This window comes from Necator americanus, chromosome II (genome assembly GCF_031761385.1).
Source record: "Necator americanus strain Aroian chromosome II, whole genome shotgun sequence".
In the NCBI taxonomy this organism is placed as follows: domain Eukaryota; kingdom Metazoa; phylum Nematoda; class Chromadorea; order Rhabditida; family Ancylostomatidae; genus Necator; species Necator americanus.
The window spans coordinates 25,226,580-25,251,664 of record NC_087372.1 but is presented as its reverse complement, the minus strand read 5'-3'; the positions used below and the strand labels follow the sequence as shown (position 1 = coordinate 25,251,664).

Below are 25,085 nucleotides of genomic sequence, written 5' to 3'. Positions count from 1 at the left end.
TGCGTCCGTGCTCATTGTGAGTTGACTCGAAGTCTTTCGAAGAGGAGTCCGTGAACTAGTTGTCAATGCAGCCATAACTGCTTAATTGTGTTTGCTGCTTGGGCAGTCTTTGCTGTGCGATGTTTCGTGTTCTGGTTACCTCAGGTTTCAGGTCGCAAGTGTGTGTATTGTGGGTTTTCTTTCGCCTAACAACAAAGAGTCTACTGTGGTAATCGTCTGGTTGATTACAAGAGTTGGTGTGGTCAATGTGGGCATGCTTACGATGGATCTAACTTGCCACCATTTGAATTTCTTTGTTGGTGAATTGTGTTCCAAAAACTTTTGCTTCCAACGTCCGGAGGAGAGTTTTGTGTCACCAGATGTTGAATGAATGGAAACAAAGGCGAAGGTAACCAGTTTTCTGATATAAGCAGAGTCCGTTCTTGTTATTTATCGCAATATGTTAACGAAAATGTATACAGCTGGCAGTTCTTGACTAGCTTATGTTGAGCCCTTTGGTACGTTTCTTTCCTTCTTCCCCATTTTGCTCCCCCATTCCGCTTCTTCTGGCGCTAATCTAGCTGTAGACCTGTGTTGGTGCCATGTAAACTTACTAAGATTGCAATTTGAACCATTTTCATGTGCATACAGGCACTCAATGGCGCCCTTATTTTTCGAAGAAAATAATTAAATCAATCGAGGCGTTAAGGCCTAAGCATTCGTCTTAGAGGATATATGACATGTAAACTAATGTTACCAAGAGAACTAAAGTTACTAAACTAGAGCGTCGAGAAATAAGGGCGGCACTGAGCTGTTTTCATTCTTTTCTCCAGTACTCGAAAAGGATGGCCTGCAAAACGTGTTAGAGCTGTATTGTTGTTGTTATTTATTTGTTTGGAGGTGAACATTTCACTAGGTTAGGATCCTCCGGAAGCTTCTCGACTGTTGTAAACTGCGAAGATGTGGTGGCAACGCTTCAGGTAGCTTCCATAGTCGATTTCCCTGTGTTGTGGTAGCTAGTTCCGCATAAACATTTGTTGAGTGCTGCACTTAGTTAGTTTCGAAGAGTAGGAGCGTTCATATCCGTTTGCCCAACTGGTGTAATAGAGGTCCAATCAAAGTTGAAGTGTGAGCGAATGACCTTATCACTGTTGAACCTCGTACTTTCATCGAATCAGTTACTTGGGCTGCATTCTGCATGGTACATTTTTATGCCCAATGGATATATACCAAGTCGTCAGCTTTCTAGGATCAGAAAGAGAATGAGCTAGGGAAAAATGAAAAACAGTTCGGTGGTACTACAGCTGTTGATTTCTAACTATGCTCAAGCAAGGGTAAATGTAACTGGTAGTTTCTGTACTTGACAGGGACACGATACCTAGCATTTATAACGGCTTATCCCAGCGGCACGTCTTCAGAAGAAAGTGGCGCTTATTAGTACGTACGTTGTTGCGTACATATTTCAATGTGCTACATAGGAAGAGTTAGAGGTTAGAAGGATATAATTATTTGCATATTTACGAATGATAACTACAAATCAAATGCTGTTGCTCTCCTGTTTTCGTTGGTTTTATTCACAGCGTTAGACGGTTCCTTTAAATTAGGGAAGTTAGCATATAACCCATTCTTCTTTTGCAACATTCTGAAATACAGCAAAGAACAACATCAAAACGCCTTTGATAATGGGGAACGTGATAGGTCCCATAATGAGGTATTTCAAGTGCAGCAATTTTGTCAACGATGTGATGTTGTTGAATTCGAGAGTCATTTTCTTGCGATTCAGTAGCCCTTTGACGACAAGAAGGACTTGCTATGACTCTAGACACTAAAGTGTTATTTCCGTCTTTCTTATAGATTTTGAGGTTGTCCAGTGGTCTTTCTGACTTTGTATCTTCTTATTTCTAGTAGTATTTATTTATTTTCAAAGACCAATCGGACTTGGCTGAAATAGTGAACTTGAAGCAGATCTCAGCAGCAGCAGCAAGATCTATTCTAGAGAACATTTACGCACTTTGAGTAACGAGAAAGAGAAAGAAAAGACATATTTAACAGGAACCGTTGACGGTACACTATGTTCTACCACTTGCTATTGTCATACTGCAGGTGACATGCTTTTGTGTTTTCATCTTTTTCATGGGTAACGTTGCGGATCACCTATGGAAGTCCATTTCCCAATGGCCAAAATGTAGCCGATTCATTCACGAATGGAGCCGGTTTGAACAAATCTTATGCAGAAAAGCTAAAAATGTGAAATTGCACATATAATAATTAAAGAGGGACTTGTTTCCTGTTTTTCGGTGGTTAGAGAAGGTAAATGGCACACTAACGTTAGAAAGAAAGCGTAGGAATTGGTAAGTACACTACTAGAAATAACACCTGGTTTGAAAAGAAAAAGAAGACCGAGATTGCATTCAGTACTTGACTTAGGACTTATTAAATTAACGCCGAGAATCTACAAAACACCGCGATCGTGTATTCCCAATATTGCCCTCCTTGACTGATATTTAGCCTCACCTGACTTCATTACCCGTCGTTTCGGGTTTTTTTTTTATGCATCATTCATTACTTCACTTTAAAAGGTTATTTGATTTAACTTCATTTAATTCAAGATACCAAGTAAATGATGTATTGATCCTAAATGAACCGCATCACTATTACTACTGTTTGCGTTTGTCTCGTTTGAGGCATGAACAAAATTGGTATAAATTGCACTTTTGGCGCGTATTCCTCTGCTTTTGTACTGACTGGTATTCGACTATCCAGAAACCTTGCCTTCAGATGCAGCTCATTGGTGATTAGAAGAAAGTATCTAGATCAAGCTTACTCTTACCCAGCCAAAAGCTTCCGTCGGTGTTGTTACCTCCGTTGTCCCTATCTGACCATATTCTCTACTTTGTTGATTTGTTTGCTGCCGTTACTAGTCGTTTTCTTCATTGTCAATCTGCACTCTCTTCCATCTTATTTTCCTGGTTATCCGAAATGTAATCTGAGCTTTCACCACGACCTCTCAGTGTAGTTACCACCATGTTTTTTTTTGGATGGACTTACAACATTCTGCAGAATAGAAGTGTTCTGTTTTTTGCTGCAAAAGCGAGCTTTAATGACCTCTGATCAATGTTGGGCGAAGAGCGTTGATCCGGCTTAGAGCAGTTGTGCGTAGTTCATATAAGCGAAGAAGTGTAGCGGAGCGGTTGATGCCATGCTGAGCGTCGCTGCAGGTAGAAAAACTCTGCCTCTTGCAACTGCAGTGGAACAAAGCTGCTTGTAGTAGTCCTTCTGGACCGTTGGCTTTTACGAGTTTTCTCTCCTCCATACATGCTTGTTTCACCATGTCTGTAATTCAGCACAATTATTCGTTTTACTAGTCCTGGATCACGAGCTAACTTTGAATTGCAATGGATTATGTGTTAGTTGGTGTGCACTAGATTGATTAGAATGATTCTGATTAGACTAGCACGCAATAACAGTTAACAGATTAAGTGCAGAGCGAATCTCTGCTGCACGTTTCCCAACGATTCCTTTTATTTTGTTCGAGAATCAGTTCTTCATAAATGGGCGCCTACGCTTGTATTTGTGTGTGACGCATTCCTCTGAAGAAAATATAGGCTAAGGACTGCTTCATCCAACCATTCCTTGACCCTCCATTCCAACCATCGCAAATCTGCAAAAAAAAAAAACGCACACCAGGGTCAAAACATGAAGCGCGATGCAGTTATACTCGGGTCAAGGCGACATGAAGCACGGTGTAGTTACACGAGCGGTTCCCCTGGGGCAACTTGGTCTTTGAACGGAGCGCCTGCGAGCTGTTCGCTTGCCAATTTACCAAGATTTGTCCATAATTTCCCCCAGCAATCTTCATTTACAAACGAGTTTCTTATTTTGGAGTTCATGTCCTACCACTTCATTTCCTTATAAGTTCGTTTTGTCAGCTAATCAATCCAAGTAGAAACATGCGGGTCTTCAGTGGAAGGGGTGGGTGAAGCAGGAGGGACAGTGCGCCTGGGTAGGCGTAGCGGCGATCGCTGCTGCGGGCACACACAGCGGCTGCACCCAATCTGGTTGGGTACCTCCTAACCGATGTAAAATCTGTATCTACACGATTCAATCTATTCAACCAATGTAGATTTATCCAAACGCTATCTTACAGAAAAGTGGAAAAGACGGCAGTAAATCTAGCTTTGCTTCGCGATATTTCAATGTATACTTGTGTATACGTATTCAATGTATAATTTGTATACTCGATTCAAGCACAATCTCACAATAAGATCAGTGGTTCCGAGGCATCGTAGAATCATTCGTGGAGAATGATAACCCATCTGAAATGAGAATCCCCAATGCGACTGTACAAATTAAAGTCATCACCCCACGAATCTGAGGTGGCACGGATTTCAGGTGGAGTATTCGTATACGGAATAGTAGATTAAGGAGAGGGGAGTGATTCCGTCTATTTCTTCCGAATCGCCGTAAAAAACGGCCCGGAAGATACGGTTTCAGGCGTTCTGGCGCACTATTCTCTACAAGGAGTTCGACTGGAGCGCGCCAGCCTTGTGCGGCGCCGCATATTCTGGGCCGTTTTTCACGGCAATTAGGAAGAAATGGACGGAATTGCCACCCTCCCCATAGTCTCCCATCCCGTATACGAATACTCTACCTGAAATCTGCACCACCTCAGATTCATGGGGTGATGCCTTTAAAAAATGACATCAGGGTGAAATGGTAAGCGGCACATGTAGTAGTTCAGAACACGTTCTAGAAGGACTTTTGCCGGTACCATTGCTCGCCGTTATTCGCGATGGCCCACCTCGACTCCAACCGCTGTCTTCGTCAATTCGAGCGAACCGTTTACATATAGTCGGGTCAATACGACATGAAACACGAGTGTAGTTGATGTGCATTTGCGTACGCGCTCGAAACGGCGCTGTGGAGGCAGCAGTTGGAACCGAGGTGGGCCCGTCGCCAACTGCAGCGATGGGTGATGCCAGCAAAGATTTCACCACGCTCCTAGCCACTACGTTCCACCGAAGCGCCTCGAAAGAAGCCGCGTACGCAATTGCGCACGTGTTTCATGTCGTTTTGGCCCTACTATAGTTTCGAGTCTTTGGACGGTCGAAGAAAGCCTGCGAGCGGTTTGCTTGGCATTTTGCCAAATTTTGGCGTCTCATCTCAATCTCCTTAGTGAAAAAAATGAAAAATAGTGTCACGCTTTTCGGGAACCTCTGGGAACTGTCCCATTACTTATACAATTGTTTCTGTACCTCATTCACAAGCATAAAACACTATTTTGAGAATAGTAATTTTACGTAAGAATTGGGCCGCTTTACGATAGAAGTCGGATGTCACTATCATTTTTTCTATCAATTTCTAAGATAAAAAGTTTAATAAAAGTTGTCGTGCGTCTAGATTTCGAATGGTACAAGCTGTCGCTCTCAGCGTTTTCATCAAGGTGCATCTCCGATTGGGTAGAACAGAGGAAAGAGAGTATGTTGGCGTGGCAGAGAACGAACATGAGGTGCAGAAGACGCGTTCCATTGAGCGGGTTCCTCAATGTCTACACAACGACACGAATTTTGTGCAGCTGTATGGGGGCAGTTAGTGGTTTCCAGCATGAGGGCAGATCTGAGTTAGATTCTCATCGCATCGCGACCGCCCATGCAAGTATGCCACAATCAAGATAAATATGGGCTGACTGTTAAAATGCGGATGTCGCTAGACCGCATGCCTTTTTTGACAAATAGATGAACAAACAAATATGTGCGTTCTTTATTTCAAATCCGAACGTGAATTCATGGGCATAACCGCTATGATTTCGAAGATTTTTCATATGTTTTTTATTCATTTATATTTTCTATAGTATCCTCCCGGTATTTCCGAGTTCCAGGTGAGGTGCTTCCAATGACATCCTTGGACACATGTCTAGCTGATCTAAGCTTAAAAACCACTCACCTACTAGCGAACTGCCTCACTTCTGGAGATCTGTGGTTGAAAATAGTGGATAGAAATAAAGGAAGCATCTATTACATGAGGTCAGTGTATAAAATATTGACTTGAAGTACATATGTAAAGGCGCTATGTGTATAGCGAAGAAGAAGTGGAAAGGATTAGTCGGGATGTGAATCCAGGCGAATCTGTATTGAGAGCTTGGAGCAACCGCGGACAGTCGGTACATGACTTACTTGTTCGGCTACAAATCCTTTCGAAGCAATATGGAGCTACTATGGACCAGGCACAGCTGATTTTGTCAAGGAAATTCAGTAAGTGATGTTCATTCAAAATTATATATATATATATATATATCAACGTATTTTTTTTTGGCTAAGCCATCTTTAGTGGTAGTAGGATCGGGCTTTTTCCTGATCAAAACATTCATGTTCTTTATAAAAACATGGATAGTCGACAGATATAGTCTGGTCAAAACGACCTCAAGCTTGGTCCGATTGCGTTGACGGCTAAGTGGAGCTGGCGTTTGGGATCGAGCTAGGACTATCGCTAGCTTTATTATTTTAGCTGCGTACGCTTCAAGGACAGCGGCTCACACAACTACACCGATCTTCAGGTCATTTTGACCCGACTGTATCGCATCGTCATATTTACGCATGGATTGGGAAGCATTTCGCGATATTGGGAATCAGAGTATGAGAACTTCACCTGCATTTACTCACACTCTGTGACTTCTTCACTGATTTCATGAATCCAGCATGTCATCAGGTCACACAAAAAAAAAGGAAAATGTCGTATAGTCGGGCCAAAACGACATTTTTCACGAGTGTAGTTGCGGTGCATAAGCCGCGTAAGCGGTCGAAGCGGCGCGGTGGAGATAGCAGTTGGAAACGAGTTGGGACCGTCGTAAACTGCAGCGATGTGTAGTGCCAGCAAGGGTTTCGCCATGCTCCTTGCCGCTACGCTCCACCGAAACGCCCCGGGAGAAGCTGCGTACGCAACTGTGCCGTGCTTCACGTCGTTTTGACCCTACTACATAAGGGACAAGTTCATTTCTCCTGTCAGTCGGACCAAAACATCGATTGTGCAGTCACAACCGAACCTCTTGACTGCGGTACACCGAACGATATCGATGAGGGATGCCAATTTACTTCTTTTTTCACTCTCCCGTGTCGATCTTTTTATACTGTATAGTTTAATTGCTATTCTGTGAAATAGTAATATACCTAGGAGCTTTTGTCTTGCTTTCAAGAGAATTACCTTCTACTTTTTGCTTCTTGTTTCGCAGTGTGGCATTAAAGTCGGGCTATTTTCAGGACCTGTACGGTGGGCAAAGACGGACGAGATCGTAGTTAGTATTGTAGAGGATAATTCTATTGTACGATTGCAATGCAAGGCTGTAGGATTTCCTTGTCCAGTGTATCACTGGTACAAGAATGACGAACTTTTGGAAACTGCCACTGGTTATGTTGTTGACGTGGTCAGGTAAATGCACTTTTTTGCTTATATTCGATTCACCTCAGAAGATCCTGTCAATTTTCAATTGTGTAGAAATGTTTGAGACATTCACAGTTATGGGATAGGCATGAACTGCAGCAAATTAGCGACAGTTTGAATAGTGAAGAAAGGAAGTGTATGATGCAAGTACGCGCAAAAGTTTTTTGGAGTTTGACTTTACTGTGGCACTTTGATTGCTTTCTTAATTTTGAAGCGTGGGATTAACTGCTGATGTGTGGTGGAGTGTTCCAAACTTAGTTACATACACGATCACCCTCCGAAGCGTTATTTCGAGAAGTTTACCAAAGTTTTTCCAGGTAGTCTAGTGTAGTATCAACAGCTATTGATGAGGAACAATAGAAAAACAAAAAGGAATGGTTCTGTGTCTGGGTATCACCTTTTCTGAACGTTTTTTAAACGACTCTTCTGTCTTTTAACAGAACCAGAGAACACAATTAAATGAGTATCTGATGCTACGACCCATTAAGTCTCTTAGTTTTTGAGATTGCCTAGTAGGGAATGCCGTCACCAGCAATAGCCGCAACATGTTCGTGGTAAAACTTGCAAAACTCCTCTGCAAACGAATTACTCTTTGAATTGATTTGTTTTATTAACACTAAGGGACGGGTGTAGTGTAGCGGTTAGAGGTTTCGCTTCCTGCACGATCGATCGGAGGTTCGAATCCGCCCTAGTGCTCACTAAGTCTTTCATCCCTCCGGGATCGATAAATTGGTACCAGACTTGTCTGGGAGGATAAAAACACTGACTTGACACATCGGCTAGCCACCGCAAGGCATTATATAGGCCAGTTACACGTCTGTAAACCCCAAGCGATTCTGAATTGAAGTGAACGTGGTGGCGCATCCCAAGCGGATTGATTAACGCCAGAAACTTCATCCTTTATCCTTTATATAACATATGTACTATATATGTTGTATATATTATATATTATGTCATATATATTCTACATATTTATCTATAGTTATAATAATATATAATTATATTCATAATAATTTTTATCCTCACAGACAAGTCTGGTGTAGACGGGTAGAAGCGAAATGAAGCAGCTCAAAACGTCGTGGTGGAGCGCAGCGGTTGGAACTGAGGTGGCGGTTAAAATCAGGCGGTGACCCTTGCTAACACCGCTCATCGCTGCAACTTGCGATGGTTCCACCTCGGTCACAACCAGTAGCTCCACTGCACTTTGACACGGTGCAGTTACGTAAGGAGCCGCTTACGTAACTGCCCCGTGTTTTATGTCGTTTTGACTTGACTATATATGTTATATATACATACATATGCTACATTATATATTATATGTATTATATATATATATATATATATATATATATATAATAGTGGTGTAGTATAGCGGTTAGAGGTTCCGCTTCCTGCGCGATCGATCAGAGGTTCGAATCCGCCCAAGTGCTCATCTAAACTTCCCCAGAACGTTGCTTTTAAGTATGTTGATTGCAATCTCTTCGCAGTGGGTTTTTCTTCTGGATGGATGTCAAGCGATCAATTTCATTCCGGCAAGGCATATCGAACAAGTTTGACATATTGAGTGCATTTACATTTGCCATTGCGTTTATGAAGTGTTAAGCATTCATGTAATCCTAATTAAACTTGAGGATAATCTTCTCTGGTGATGTTGTTCTTTAGTCTGGCGTTAATCAATCCGCTTGGGATGCGTTCACTTCAACTCAGAGGTTTACGAACGTGTAACTGGCCTATACAATAATTTGCGGAAGATAACTGATGCGGCAAGTCAGTGTTTTCTTATCCTCGTAGACAAGTCTGGTACCGAATTGTCAACCCCGGATGAAAGCCTTAGTGTGCACTAGGGCGGATTCGAACCTCCGATTGATCCTCCCTTCCTCTTGTTAGAAAACCTCACAAAGTGGCATGTATTTTTCAATACATTGTTCTTGAACTTATTCGGTAATTACGATCACTTACACCATTCTTCTTTACATATTGTCTTACAACTGTATAGTTCTTTGCGTCTATAGGGCCAGAAGAGCATCTGAGACGGCTGTCTTTCTCTCCATAAACGACTGAAGCGTGGCTTCGCAGAGGTATGTTCGTGTATCCCCTGGATACGTAATGTCTCGGGGGCAATTGCGGAGAATCCGTCCGGACCTTCTTTAGAGTGCCCCAGTCTCTTACTCATATAAAGAAGTAGGAAATCGGCGGATCAAAAAGATGAACATAAAACACTAATTCGATATGTAATTAACCTGTCATTAATAAACTGATATTGAATATGCGAAAAAATGGACTGAGTTCATTTTCCTATTTTTCTTTTACTTAATTTTGGGAAGATGCGCTATTATATATTTATTTGTTTATTTGAAGGTGCAAATGCTCATCAGATTTCACATTTCGCTGTGTGGTGACGAATGAGATCGAGGACGGTCATGTATACTCTGAGTTTTATCGAAAACCTGGGAAACAGTACTCTTCCCGCATTGCTTCTCGAACACTCGTATTGGGCCCATTTGTCGGAGAAGAACAACGTGGGTTTGTTTGAAAGAGCGCCAAACAGTAAGATACGTTACATTACATTATGTTCTGACAAAGATTTCGGACAACCGACTAGTTAAAGTGTATTATTAGAAACTCTGATCCTGTGACTCAGAACTGCCTCACATTGCGATTTGTGGGATAGTAGAAACAGTCCACTGGCTTATGGTAAATATAAATTACTGCTATATAGGGTCATAATTGCTGTATTCAAGAAATTTCTCTGAATAGTCATGCAAACTGATTACTCGCACACGCCAAATTTCCAGATCCGGAATTTCGATGTTAACCGTAAGTAGCATGAGTAAAGCGCTGCTTTTCTAAAATAAAAATGTAAGTCACTATATCTTTTAATAGAAACACAACAATTTAAAGGCAGCATACCACGAATCTGATCGTGATGAGGGAATCCACGGCAAAAGCTAGGGATGGAGGTGTAGATTGTAGGATCAGGGGTGGTTTTTCCTAATCGCCCTAATAGAGGGCGTGGGAACCGCTTTAGTTCCTACGATAGGTATACGTTCTGGTCCCCTGGATACGGCGCGTGTACAAGTTACGAGCGTTGCAACTGAAATCGACGTGAAAAGCGAAGTCTTTCACGCCCTTTTTTTACTACGATTGGAAAGAGATGAGCGGAACACCCTTGATCCAGCAATCTATGATCCGGTATAGAGTTTGTCCATTGGAAATCCGTACCACGTCAGATTCGTGGGGTGATGCCTTTAAGGGACGAACCAAAATAATGTTGTATGACATGAGTGCTTCCCTGATTTGTCGAGCAATGTCGAGCATATTGAAAACATTGTTGCTCAGTTTGATCCACGTGTAGCTAAACGATACATTACGGGTGGAAAGCTTTGAATCCTAATGAGAAATTACATTACTGATATTGCAGTTCATCTTTAGCAAAATGTTATGTAAAAAATGCCGGTTGCAATAAAGTCGTCACCAACTGCGCTGGCCAAGGTGTACCGAAGCATGCGAAGTTGAGGCCCGCGCTCTTTCTATGGCACAATCGGTACTTATGATGACAACCGAAGACGCAGAGTTCACGAAGTCCCTCCTCTGGCGATGAAAGCACGTCTTGCTGTGGTGGTGTATTAGGCGGCGAAAAATCTGCGGCGTCGATCGCTCACATTTGTTGTTATGAAGAATTATTAGAAAAAGGCCTAAACTTTTGTCAAATAGAGTGATTCAAAGAGTTTCGCTACATTGAGAAGAGGTGACTGACAAAGGTGATAGTCCGTGAGCTGCTGCAATCTGAAATCGAAGCGAATTGGTTTCAAAAATACAAAATAAGTTCATTAGAGAATGTGACCATTCTTTTGAGCTTGTGCGCAGATGACTTTGTCTCTAGGGATGACCACGATTGTGTAGAAAGAAGTTAGAGTTAAAAAGTTTTGAATTCAGCCACATGTACAATGTTCCTGCGATGCTAACGGGTGTGATACATATCACTGATCAAAAATCCGTCAAAAATCAAAAACCGTCAATTTTCAGCGAGTTTTTTTTTGTGGATTTTGGATTGGCAAGTTTTTGACGTTTCTGGTTTCGTTGGTATTTGTCACGCAGCACAATACCATGTGTCATGTAAACGTAGTTTTACTCTTATGGATAAATGGGCGGTACTTGGTAATACTGGCCGGATAGTGCAGCACTAATGGATTAAAGGGATCGCCCCACGAATCTGGGGTGGCACGGGTTTCGGGTGGATAATGCGTATACGGGGTCGTAGATTGTGGGGAAGAGGGTGATTCCGTTCATCTCTCCCTGTATCAGTGTAACAGACGACCCCGGAACCGTTTCTTACGACGGCTTCTGTTGCAATAGGCAACCTTTGCGCTTTGTGAAAGAAATTACATTCCCCACAGTTTACCACAATCTATGATCCCCTATAGGCATTACCCGCGTGGAACCAGTACTGCTCCAGATTTTTGGGGTGATGCCTTTAAAAAAACTTTCTGTAGATTTTGTACTATTTCAAAATAGTTTTTTGATGTTTATTTTAAGATGTGATTAGTTGTTTTTTGTAGGATGTGAACATTGTCGAAACGGGAATTTGGAAAATCTACGCGAAATTATGGCGAGCATGAATATTTCGTCGGAAGAGAGGGCGCCCATCCTAGCAGGTGATTTTATTCGAAAGATATATTAATGCGCAATGATTACTTCTTGCGCTTTTATACTTTGGAGATAGACTGATGTTGATTTATATCAGTAAAGACTTTAGCTTCTACATCCAACGATGCTGAATTAGTTGCTGCGGATAAAGTTGCGCTGATTATTAGTAATTGTATGTATCATCACCTTCCAAAGCTGGTGACGCCTCACTGTGATGCAGAAACTTTGGCAACAGCTCTACAGGTGCGTGGAAGTTTGCCGTTGTATGTGATTTGTTCAGCTTCCATGGACAATTACACCGTTCACTTGCAGGATCTCAAGTACAAAACAGTGACGCTAGCTGATCTGACATTAGCAGAGATGAAATTTTTTGTTAAGGAGTACAAAAAGCTCCTCGGCAGTGGCGTTTACGGTAAAGAGAATTAGGCTCATTTGTAGTGTTCTTGGTATGTTTTTAACTTGTAGCTGTCTTCTATTTCGTTGGTCATGGATTTGAAGTAAATGGACAATGCTACCTTCTGCCAGTAGAGGCACCATCTGAGGCTCACAAGCCCGAGCACTGTCTTTCTATGGATTTTGTTCTACACGAGTTGAGCAATTACAATCCTGCCTTGAATCTCCTCTTGCTTGATGTGTGCAGGAAATTCATTCCGTATGTCATTTCATGCATCTTCTCTAACTTGAACTCAAGAAAAACTTGCTATTTTCCAGTTTTGAATTCATTTCTGCTTTCGTGGAGTATGCGGAACCGTTCAAAATTAAGCACAGGCCGAACAGGAACACAGTTTATGGATATTCGACGAGCGGTGGAGTGGGAGCCTATGAGGTTTTTGATCCCGTTCAAGCATTTCCGAGAAAATTAATTAAGTTGCGACCTTTTTAGATAAAGGGCGAAATGAACGGAGTTTTCATGAAGTATCTCAAGACCCATTTACGTCAACCAGTTTCTGTCATCCAAATGATTAATGACACCTTGCGAGGTTAGTGTACTATTCGAGTATCTATCAAAATTAAGGTAATGAACAAAATCCAGCCACTATGATGGGGGTCGAAAATGAATGCGAATGTGACATACCTGACTTAATGTGCATTGTTGCCACCTAAGGCAGGTATCCGCTTTGCAGGGGTGTGTCGTGCTTGAACGCATTTGTGCCCATCCTTTTCGATCTTCAACCAGAGTTCGCATAGAATCTACCCATCATTCCATAGGAGGCAGAATTTTACGTTCCGACTGAATGCTTTTACGACCATGGGCCTTTTCCAGTTAGGTTCTCGAAATATCAGAACAACTTGAACAAGAGAGCAAGCAGTCTCCTAATAACGTGATCAAAGAATCGAAGATGGTTTTCCATGGCTGCTTCAGAAGGTGAATCATGGGCCGGTACAGCATATCCACTTCTGAGCAAAGTTCTCCGTTTATTACACCATTGGCCAAAAGTAGCCGGGCATCTAAACAGCTTCCCTTCCATGCATTCGAGCTTCTCCATCACTCCATGCATTAGAGCTTCTCCATCTCCATTGATGGGGCTGCCCAAGTGTCCGATATCGTGATAGGATACGAATTGCGGATAGGTAGACTCGCAACTTGACTTGGCTATGGGGGTCGACCTCAGGAATTTGATCAATGAGTTGAATGGAGAATTGGTTTAGTGCATGTTTCCTGAATATCTGTCTTGTAGCTGCCATCATTTTTCAGCACACAACCCCAATAAAACAACTCATCCACGAGTTCGATAGATTGTCCGTCAACCCCGATTCCCGTTGAAGTCTCGAGGAGACCCACATCTGTTTGCGTTCATCACTGCGTTGTAGTCCGTAGGCTGCAGCCAATTTCGATACAAAATTAACGACATGTTGTAATTTGGTGGTGTTAAATTCGAATATTTCCAGATCGTTGGCGTACTCGAGATCCAGCAAGGGACGTGCAGACGGTGCTAAAATGACATCGGCAGGATAGATTGTTCTTGGCACGATATCATCGACGGCAATGCTGAACACAAAGGGTCCTGCCACGGCCTCTTGTCTCACTCCAGTTTTCATTTCGAACGGTGTAGTACATCCAGCTGGTGCTCGGATCGCAAATGTTCTTCTATTCATGACGTTTATTGGCCACACGAATTTTCCTGGAACTCCATCTGCGCGATGCGCGACGCGATCGACCAGGGCGAAAGTTGGTTTCTTCGCGATGTCGGGATAGTCGATGCAGGATGATCCGCTCCAAACCTTGTACATTAAACGCAGTAATGATATTCGTCGGTAATTTTCCTGGGTTCCGTGACGGACAGCTTTTGTGGGGAAGAATTATAACAGCGTTTCTCGAAGAATCAGGTATCCTTTCGTCAATCCATATTGAACGGACGATCTTAGTCATCTCACGAATCTCAGGAGGAAGAGATTTCAGCATTTCTGGGCTAATTCCATCGTGTCCGCCAGGTTATCCATTCTTATTTTCTGAATGCAGAACAGAATTTCTGACTTCGTCGGTGGTTCTTCGCTGACCTCGCTTCGCTGCGGTGTACATTTCTCTTTTTGCGTGCACAAGTTCAGCGACTGACGGTGGTTTTCACTTCAGCAAAGTGTTGAAATGGTACCACCAGATGGGTAGGGTTGCCTCTCTGACAGCGACTCCGTTAACAGTGTTAAGAACAGGCAGACACCTTTTTAATCATGCCGCTATACTGCCTTAGCATAGTGTTGGCTTTTCTCGGGTTCTTGTCCTCCTTCTCAAACTCCTTCGCTCTTGACGTCCAATCGTTCTCTTAAACACGTTTCAACTGACGACGCAGCCTCCTTTCCAGACGCTTCTCCTGGCTGAATTCACCAGCAGGGCAGGTAACACAAGGTAACAGCAGGTAACAGGTACAAAATTGTACGTTTATATTGTCTCCGCAGATGCAAGGGTGAACATCTTCATCTGTGTTTAAACCGGGAGCATTTTTTTGCAGCGTCCTGAATGCATTTAAAGGCATCACCCCACGAATCTGAGGTGGTACGGATTTCAGGTGGAGTATTCGTATACGGGAAGGGAAACTACGGAGAGGGGGGTGATTCCGTCCATTTCTCCCTAATTCCCGTAAAAAACGGCCTGGAAGATACGGCTTCAGGCGTTTTGGCGCACTATTTTGTACAGGGAGTTCGACTGGAGCGCGCCAGCCTTGTGCGGCGCCGCATCTTCCGGGCCGTTTTTTTTTACGGCAATTAGGAAGAAATGGACGGAATCACCCCCCTCTCCATAGTCTCCCATCCCGTATACGAATACTCCACCTGAAATCTGCACCACCTCAGATTCGTGGGGTGATGCCTTTAATGAAAGAGTCAGCGTTATCTACTCTCTTCTTGATCCGTAATCCAATATTGATCGACATTCGTAGGCAGAACTTCTTTCTGCATTCCTCTTTTTTCCGACCTGCCAAGTCGAGTTCGGTTGATGTTGAGCTCGATAGTTTTTCTGGGACCATACCGTAATCCTCAGGAGAACTGGGCGGTGGTCGGAATCGAATGCGATACAGCTCTAGATTTTTTTAGCCAAGTTTCTGTCGCATTGCACAAACTCGAAGCGCAAATTTATAGCGAAAACACCAACACCTCTAACTTCCGCCTTTGCGTGAGGCATGCAGCATAGTTAGGCGATTAGTGAAACGTTCTAATCACCCAATTTTAAGGAGCACTTAATTTTTGAGTTCAAGTGGGAATCCGCGTCGAACGGTCCGACTGACAGGAGAAATGAACTTGTCCCTTATGTAGTAGGATCAAAATGACGTGAAGCACGGTACAGTTGCGTGTCCGGCTTCTCTCGAGGCGGTGCGGTGGGGCGTAGCGGTTAGGAGCGCAATGGAACTTTTACTGGCACCATCCATCGCCGCAGTTTGTGATGGTCCCACCTCGGTTCCAACTGCTGCCTCCACCGCGCCGTTTCAAGCGCGTACGCAAATGCACCATGATTCATGTAGGTTTCACCCGACTATACTAGAGTATGATCTCAGCGTAAGCTCTGAATTGAACCGGAATTTTGCATGGATGCAATAAATTATATATATTGGCTCCAACACTTTCATTCACCTTTCCTTTTGACTCGGTGGAAGCGTATTAGGAGTGGTTTTATCAATATGACGATATGTTTTGCAACGCCACCATACAGAAGTCGTGAAATTCATGGGAAAAGTGCAGCATAACTGTGATGTTAATACTTCACGGTAAGCTCTATAACAATTAGTTGTTATATTGTAGAGTGTATGACGATATTATCATCTGAAACGTTTAATCTCAATCAGATGGATGCTTAAAGGGGTCGTATCACGATTTTGAATGGTGCGGAGCCGACAGCGAGAGTGTAGAGTTTGGGTAGCAGATTGCCGCACACGGTTAGAGAAAGTTGAGCCGAACTACTCCGCAATCTGCTACCCGAAGTCTACGTTTTTGCTTTGGGTTCCCCACCACGTCGAAATCGTGATACGCTGTTTTTAAATGTGATAGTAATAGGTATGCTAATTAGTAGTGATGAATATACAAAGAATAATCATTGCTCTAGTATTAACTAGTTTTCGAAAGGATAATGTAATGTTGTAGCTAGGAGTTCAAGTAACATGCTATCAATTAATTAATGATGTTGAATTAGAACTAGCTTTAGTGATGAACCATTCAAGATTTGTTGACATGCGAAATGATGGTAAAAAAGAATGGTGGGAGGTTGAACGCTTCTGAAATCCAGAAGACGAGGAGGAACATATGAACACATTTTTCATAATTTTCAATTTGAGATATCGAGGAAGACGAAAAGGTATGCGATGTCCAAGTACCTGAATTGCGGTCCACATTGACGAGATCTCGGTCGCTCATTGATCCGTTAGTCTGGGACGGTCATACTGTTTCTTTCGATCATCATACTATTCATTGGCGGCTTATGCATGGTATTTTCACATTCAATCACAAGTTCTTCGCTCTGTCTTGAATGTTTTCTTCTTTTCAGAGTTACCAAACCCTGTTCATGTACGTTTTGATGATTTAGCTCTTACTGTTACGATATGGTTCGATTTCTGTGGACATTTTACAAACAAGGTATGATTTTGCCAGTGTTTCTCCACCAAGGTTCTCCAAGATGAGTTGAAATTAAAAGATTTGGTCATATGAGGTTGTAGATTTGTCAGTTTGTATTTGATAAAAAAAAGTGTTGACCTTTTCAATTTGGTGTAATTCTTCACTTTATTCCGTTCAATTGATAAAGTGAGGTTGATTTAGCTTGTGCTAGGATATACGTATGGGATCGAATTCTCTCGTTGCTGCTCTTATACTAAGTAACAGGACTAAAATTACTGCAATGTCCAATTTTAAGTATGAATGATTGGTTCCTGTTTGTACAGTTTTCATTTTTTGACAAACTAATTGTTTGGAAGTCTTAACTACCAGTTGATTCATATTCAAGTGAAACAAATTGATCTACAGTTCATTTGTTTCTGTCACCATTCAACTTTCACCAAGAATTCAAGTCTTTGATTGATTACATTTTTGGTGCATACTTAACGCAGTTATGAGGTGATGATACTTGAACCCCACAATGGCTAATTTACTATCCAAGGGCTTTCTCTTCTTTGAGGCAATGCTGTGGATAGAAATTCTCCTCGGGACTTTCCTTAGAATTAATGAGAACGGAGTGTTCTGCCTGTACAGATTCGTATAGATTCTGGTGGCAGCACAATTCGTTTTGAAATGCAAATATGAATATTTTCTATGAGAATTGCTTAAAAATCGGATTCGAACCATAGATTTTTGAGCAATATCTGTAATACGCTCATTACTAATGATATAACTTCTATTAGTCTCGTTAACGTGTAGGTTGTTGAACATAGTCGCTGATGAACTTTTCTTGTTAGTTACGTTTTAACTAAAAATAAACAAAAGTAGATCGGTTTGAGGCAGAAATGTCATTCGTGATTATGCAGAAGGTCCACTTTTTATCAGTTTTGATCTGGCGTGATTATCATTGCCTGACCAATTGAAAATCAATGCGGAATTTCGGAAGTACTTTTTCGTGACTGCACTGTTTATAAAACGGTTCTTATTAAATCATTAAGTATCATTGTGACTCATGATATTCGGGTTGGGAAATTGGCGATATTTGGCTGAGGACGAAGCTAAGGATGCGCGTCCACGCAGGTGATACGGGATCATGGTACGGAGACGTTTGGGTTTTTGGCCGAACTGTAATATACTACTTTCGAACTTGCAAAAATACCACCGACTTCTTCCAAGCAAAGTTTCGGGATTTTTCTAGTAGTTTAGATTGCTCTCGAACCTTAAAAACAATGAGAGAAGAAATAGATCTCGGAAATACTCTTCTGTTGAACTGACATCGTAGATTCAAAATTTGAAGGAATGATTGGTTTGCAATGAAACGATAACAATTTGTCTGCAAAGGAAAAAGTTTCAAGGGGAACGATCACAAAGTAACAAATTGGCGGAAGAACGGTGAAGTTGAGAGTGAGTAGTCAAATATAGATTAGTAGTTAGAAAATTTAACTTAAATTTTATAGCTGTATTTAATGACAAAATAGTTCGAAGTTGATGCTAAAGTGAAGAATTGCAAGCAAGGAAAGGTTGTCAGGTTCTCGGTCATCCAAAATTAACTGCTTTCAGGGCAGTTAATTTTTGATGACCAAGAACAATGCCTTAATGGTTTTATGGTTCTTGGTAATCTGAGGGAAGTCCCATGTTCCAACAAGAAAGAAACATTCGCCGAAAAGAACATAGAGGATTCTTATGGCATTATAAATAGCCTAGAAAATGCCTTAGAAATTCTGATCACATCTGAAAAATTGAATCCTATTCTTGGTGTAAGAAATCTCGTTGAGGACAGCCCTAGTAATTATAGCGCAGTAGTTACAGATGTCACTTACCTGCACTGTACATACGATATTACATTTTGTTACAACCGTTTATTTTTTCTATAGGTTTACGTATTTTCTTCTGTTGGTGACCTCGTGGATGATGCAACGGAGGAGTTTGAAGAGAAACGACTTTCAGAAAAAGCCTTATCACACATTGCTTACTTGTCTTTCTCTCCGGTATGTTTGTACTTCTGGGGACAAAAGTTATGGATGTTTCTATATTAACAGGACTTGGATGCGTCAAAAGAAAGACTAGTTTCTGATGACGATGAAGGTGTTTCACTGTGTCTTCTACTTTCTCATCTGCAGCGCTCAAAGGTTTGAAGTTTTGACCTTGTTTTGCTAAAAGTATGTTACAGGATTTTTGCGATTCTGTAGCAGTCCTTTACTGAAGCAATTCGAAAGTTGATACGATAGAGGGGATACTTTATGCAAAATTTTGTCATCATCCTTAGTAGTCTTAAGCTTAAGCTATGTTTTCTTTCAGGGAGAACTCAGATGCACAATACTTTTAAAATCTAGTATTGATCATAACGTTGTCGCTACGCGTGAAGTGGTGCTAGGTCATGTTCTCATCACAAGGATAGAAATGCTCAAGTGACATAAGGTGAACTCTTAACTTTATTGGTTTAGTCTTTCAAAAATCCGTAGATATAGATCCAGAGCTCGTAAGAGTTGCTCTCTTGGTTTCTTGAAACGCCCGGCGACGAGGATTCTCTGCACATTGCGCTGGAAAAATAACACTGATGAATGAGGAAATACGAAACAAATTGTTTCACAAACATGAGCTGCACTGTTGGATTTGAGTTTATAATTATGCAGAATGTATAATATATGTATAGTTTAGATTGTTCTTGATTTTATTGCGGGTGTTTATAGTTTAATTGTCTAGGAGTGTTATCATCACTGTTGTGTCTCTAACAGCTGTGAGCACTAGATGATACCTAGAGAATGTTTTTTTTTTCCTGGAACGAAAACGATATGTCGATAAATTGAGACTAGTGGCGGGCGTTATTAGATTCTGCAATTAAAAATACTAAAATAAATAAGAGGATAAAGTTTGATATTATTTGTAAACATAGGACAGAAATTTGTACATTGAACATCTCACAGAAGCAGTACAAATGAACAGTACATAATCACAGACTTAAAGGGTACTCTGAAGTGATAGCGGTAAGACACATTTTAATACAGCACCAATCGACACATCGTAAAAATTCTCCCCGGTTGTAAGGACTTTCACGAACGCACTTATCGAGACAATATTTTTGTGCATAATGCCCTTTATGGGAGTTCGCTAAGGTTTGATGAACTAGATTCGGTTTATTTTTAATAGTAGTAATACGTCTTTGTTTTATAGAAGGATCGTCCCATATCAGTCCAACAACCGTTACGCTAAAAACATAAATAATCAATGTAAAAACAGTCTTGGAACTGAACGCGTCTGCAAAATCGCATTTGCGGATGGTCGAACATTTCTTACAGTGGTACAGAATAATAAAAACATGTCATGTTATTGTGATACTAAGGGTGCCGCGTGAATTTGATCTCATATTTTGTCAGCATTAACCAATTGGTTAATGTAAAAATCAGGGAACAATGTGGGAATCGTTGGCAACAGCTCTATTGAACTTTGCATTGAAGCGGTGGACATTGTCGAGTGGGCACTGATGGTATTTGGCGTTAATAGGCGATTCAGATGAGGTGTCAGGTCTCTTGTGGAGCACCGACGAACAACGCACTGAATGGGTGCTATAGGTACGAGGTATTGATGTAAATCGGGTTAATTGGGCACATCTATGTTTAAAGACGACACACTTCGGCATGGGAGATTAGGAGATAACATCAACTGGTCAATTAAGCAAACATAAATAACCAGTCTAGTGTTCTAGGGCGCTGCGTCACGCGAAGTGTTTCATGCTGAAGGACTAACCAATTCCTCCGTCTTCTGAGCTTAGCAAAACTGGAAATGGGCGAGAGGCTGGCCGAGGAAACAACTCCGTCACATCCGTATGGTTAAGAGAAGTAAAAGGAAGTTGAGGTAAAAGCTAGCGCGTCCATCAGAATCGAGTGCGAAGAAAATGCGCGAGTCGCGAGCATATGGCCCAGTAAAAAAGGATCGTCTGGTTGCGATGCAAAGGACATTGAGTATGGCTTAAAGTCATCTACGGTAGTTCAAACAACGATGGACAATTGTTGTCACTCCCACCACCACGATTACAACAGAGCAATTGCAGAGGCTAGGCCTGTCTTCCGTTGCCGTAAAAATGCGTGAAATTCTACTGAGAAGGTGCGGTCACGTCGTACAGAGTGATACATACACTCTCTGTAGGATCGACATAAATCTAGATATAGCGTAGAGTGACCAAGGGGACGGCCGGAAGAGCGCTATCTTGATAGGATTCACACTGACATGAAGTTAGCTGGCATTCACGGCCGAGCGAATTGGCGCCATCTAACCAGAAAATCGGAATTGCCGCTAAACAAGACACACGTTGAAGAATTGCAGAAGAACAAGATTTAGGAAAGGTGAAATGAGGATTAAGCAAACTTCTTGCAAAAGAATATGGCAAAGCTGACGATGTCATTGAGTGGATCGCATTATCAGATCACGTTATTTTACAGGGAAAACACACGTCAGCCGTATACGTATGCTGTACCGAATACACCGGGATACAGGAACTTATAAGCTTTTTTTTTACGATCAATGTGATCGGAAAACTTTAGTGAAGAAACAAACACTATCTTAATCGTTCGAATGTTCTCTTCTCTTGAAACCTCGGCATATTCTGTCTATGTTTTGTGATAGTGTGCCTGCGAGGTTTTTAGATGGAACTCTTTATTTGTCTGACATTTTGGCTTTTTCGCCGTCTTCAGAGACCTAAATAGAAGATGACTGGAGCAATGCTACGTTTATCCCGTCAAGTGCCACACTAACCTGGGTCAGTGTTTCGCTAATCGTTCAGGGTAGTGAAAACAGAAACCTATCTACATTGAAATTAGTCTTACGTGTTGTTCCACCGGATGTGGCGCGGCTGGTAGTACGTCAACAATCTGCAGATCCGACTGCAGTAAAACGTGCAGTGATTCGTGATATGTTCAAAACCGCTAGTGAAGTATGCACTGGCAACCAAGAACGACACGAATCACGAGGACTAGCCTTGAAAATTGGATGTGCTATTGGCCATACAGTACGTCCGCATTACCGAAGAGCCCACACTGTAAATAGCAATGTTCCGCGTGAAAACAAAATTTCTCTTTGTTTTCCTTTTATCTCTGACAGTGTCAGTGCCGCTGTTCAGCGCAGCATTATCCAAGCACAATTACAAGATGACGTGATCTTGGTAAATATCCCAAATGCAAACATCAAAAGCCAGCTTGTTAGAAATAGACTATATGATAGATACTGCATCTATGAAAGATGTGTTATTTGTGCTTACGGAAAAACAGGCGACTGCGCACAAATTGGGGTAATATATGAGATTGAGTGTTTGATGTGCAATGCAACTTACATTGGGGAGACCGGTAGGAATGTTGGAGTGAAATTAATGAACACATGGCAGGAAAACGACAAAAAGGTTTGATAACACCACTAGGAAGGCACAAACATGAGGCCCACAACGGAAACGATTATGATGTGAAGTGCGTTATACTGGCTCACGAAACAGAAATATCGGCAAGGAAGACGGAGGCATTTTGGATTCTTAAAAGAAACCCTTAAATGAATAATAAGAATGAATGCTTGTCGATAACGAATGAGTTCTTGCCACTTGTACCGCTCTGTGACCTATAACAGCCTGATATTCTGTGTGTAGATCAAATTATCTATATCGTCGCTGGTAATCTACATGCAGCAATACTCATTCGCTGGTACACTGAGTGACAGGTGTGTGCTACCAGCCGCGCCACATCCGGTGGAACAACACGTAAAACTAATTTCAAGGTAGATAGGTTTCTGTTTTCACTACCCTGAACGATTAGCGAAACACTGACCCAGGTTAGTGTGGCACTTAACGGAATAAACGCAGCATTGCTTCAGTAATCCTCTATTTAGGCCTCTGAAGACGGCTTAAAAGCCGAAACGTCAGACAAATAAAGAGTTCCATCTAAAAACCTCGCAGGCACACTATCACAAAACATAGACAGACTATCTTAATCCTTTATGATTAAAGTACAGTTGAGTTATTCTTGTTTGCACCCTGAGGAATCCAGCAACGTGTAGGCAGTGTATAACCAAAATCCACATAGTCACGTTTATGGAGAGATGTCCGGATTGTAGCGTCTACATCAACTTACTTGCAACTGAGTTCTTGGTTCATGAGTGAATCTAGCGAGGCCGGCTGTTCTTCATTCCTCTTATATGATCTCCTTTCCTTTTTGTTCTTTTCGACATACAATTGACCGGAGTAAATGAATAAACAAGAAGAGAAGCATCAAGGTAGCATGGGCTGTCAGTCCGACTCAACAAGAGATGCTTTCAAACGATTTGATACGTGCGTCCCATAAAGTCTTTGTAACACTTTGGAAACCTTAATAACGACAAATATTTTTGCTTTGATTGAGTGTAACGCTGTCGGCAAGGGGTTCTATTGTGTCTGCACGGTCGATCGTTTGATCCTAAGAGAAATCACATCTGTGTTCAGGCTCTGTAAGATAATACGTAGTGATCTGCGCGTATTTACTCCGGATGTGATGAGTGTTGACCAGGTAACAATGTTTTTTTTTTTCAAGTGGAAATCCACGTCTTAACTAACACATCTTTAAGCAGAAGAGTTTGGACCACATGGAGTCGCTAGATTGAGCGTGAAACATGTATAAAATTGAACACGGAGCCAATGTATATTTGATATTTGAATACCGCTAGTTCTCTTTGATTTCACTTATGTTGCTGTGTTGATTGTTGTATTTGTTGGAAGGTTAGGATGAAGAAAGGAAAGTAGTCTCAGTGGCTAGCGCACCTGTAAGATGCCTTCGCCACCCATCAGTGTTGTCCGGCGAAACGTTTAGGCCACACAATGGACATTTCGCCGAATAAATATCAGGAGCTAAACATTTGTAATATAATATTGCGTATATATACCACACTATATTATAAAGAATTGAAGAAGAATTAATGTTTGTTTGCGTGTTCGTTCTCTTCGAACTCCAACCCACAGAGAATAGGAATCTGTACCTTAAACTTGGATTATGAAACCTGCGTGATAACTAGCGATGACTTGCTCCCGGAGATGGGCGTTTCTGACCCTGATAGCGGCCGTTAACAAGGTGTGAAAGCAGCCCTGCGTTCTATTCACAACCTTCTCCTGCGTAACCGTTTAACAACGAAAAATTGCGGGAACCCTTGACGATTCAACTTCTCACATTCTTGCTGGCTTGATTCGAAACTAAACGGAAAAACAGTTAGAGACACTATCTATCATGTATGCAGTTTAATTGCAAAGATCCTACAGATGAGTGATTGAGGGCGCAGATTTTCTGAGAAGGACAACTGAAGAGTAAGACCTATGTAAATATCAAATAGAAGGTTTCCCATAGGACCTTAAATTGCCACGATCTTCGATTTTTCGATTTCTCTGGAGTAGGTCTGTCCTGTGTTGTGTGATTCCTACTTAATCCCCTTCGCGTCGCAAGGCTTAAGCGTCGTCTTCGTAGCTTATGTCGGCGTCGTAAGCTACGAAAAGGCTGGTGCAACGTTGGACAGAAATTGGTCATTACAGCAGCATCGGCGACATCTTTGCACTTCGCATTTGGCTTGTACCCAGTTTGTGGCGGGTGTCCGGGTACGGAACGCCACGTCATCTTCCGATATTCAAATCATGTCCTAGTAGTTTGATACGATAGCGAACAGCTTGGCAAAGAAATTCTGCTTTCATATGGTGAACTTAACCCACTGATGTCTAAGATACCAAGCAGACAGGTAATCACTGTCGAACTTTACAAAAATGCGAAGATGGATCTTGAACAACAATCCGATGTTAGGGAAAGTGATATTATTCAGCGAACGAGACAACGAACAATGGTAACCGCATGATGAACTTCTGAGAAGAGACGATGCTCATAGAGGAATTGTCGAGGCCGTAAGCTTACGTAGCGAGATTCAACCTCTTAATTACCTGAACAACAGCGCAGGAAGAAGTTCACAAA

The 25,085-nt window shown here is 41.8% G+C and overlaps 3 protein-coding genes across 5 annotated transcripts in view; 1 reads left to right on the top strand and 2 right to left on the bottom strand.

Annotated features, from left to right (window-relative positions):
• Positions 1-366: 366 nt before the first annotated feature.
• On the top strand, positions 367-19,542 carry RB195_019404 (uncharacterized protein; the record flags this gene model as incomplete). 2 transcript variants are annotated; one of them, XM_064187234.1, is made up of 16 exons in its annotated part: positions 367-388; positions 5,858-6,002; positions 6,058-6,230; positions 7,233-7,401; positions 9,772-9,932; positions 11,973-12,068; positions 12,170-12,303; positions 12,373-12,472; positions 12,526-12,712; positions 12,772-12,886; positions 12,944-13,040; positions 16,818-16,967; positions 17,027-17,115; positions 19,005-19,118; positions 19,170-19,259; positions 19,429-19,542. In XM_064187234.1, the coding sequence occupies 16 exons, from the start codon at positions 367-369 to the stop codon at positions 19,540-19,542; spliced, it is 1,956 nt and encodes a 651-aa protein (XP_064043114.1). The 2 variants fall into 2 exon arrangements, with proteins under 2 accessions (XP_064043114.1, XP_064043115.1); XM_064187233.1 differs by lacking the exon at positions 367-388 and adding an exon at positions 5,387-5,567.
• Positions 13,341-14,157, bottom strand: RB195_019405 (uncharacterized protein; the record flags this gene model as incomplete). Its single annotated transcript, XM_064187235.1, has 2 exons — positions 13,341-13,668; positions 13,844-14,157. 2 exons carry the CDS (start codon positions 14,155-14,157, stop codon positions 13,341-13,343), a joined length of 642 nt encoding a protein of 213 aa, XP_064043116.1.
• A 36-nt stretch (positions 19,543-19,578) lies between the features above and the next one.
• RB195_019403 (uncharacterized protein) overlaps positions 19,579-25,085 on the bottom strand; it is a gene marked incomplete at both ends in the record, with an annotated part of 28,270 nt that continues 22,763 nt past the window's right edge. The window contains 2 exons of one of the 2 annotated variants that reach the window (XM_064187232.1): positions 19,579-19,670; positions 23,900-23,986. In XM_064187232.1, coding sequence (XP_064043113.1) covers positions 19,579-19,670; positions 23,900-23,986 — 179 coding nt within the window. Of the gene's footprint in view, positions 19,671-23,858; positions 23,987-25,085 lie in introns of those variants that run through there. The other variant, XM_013451991.2, reaches the window with a different exon arrangement.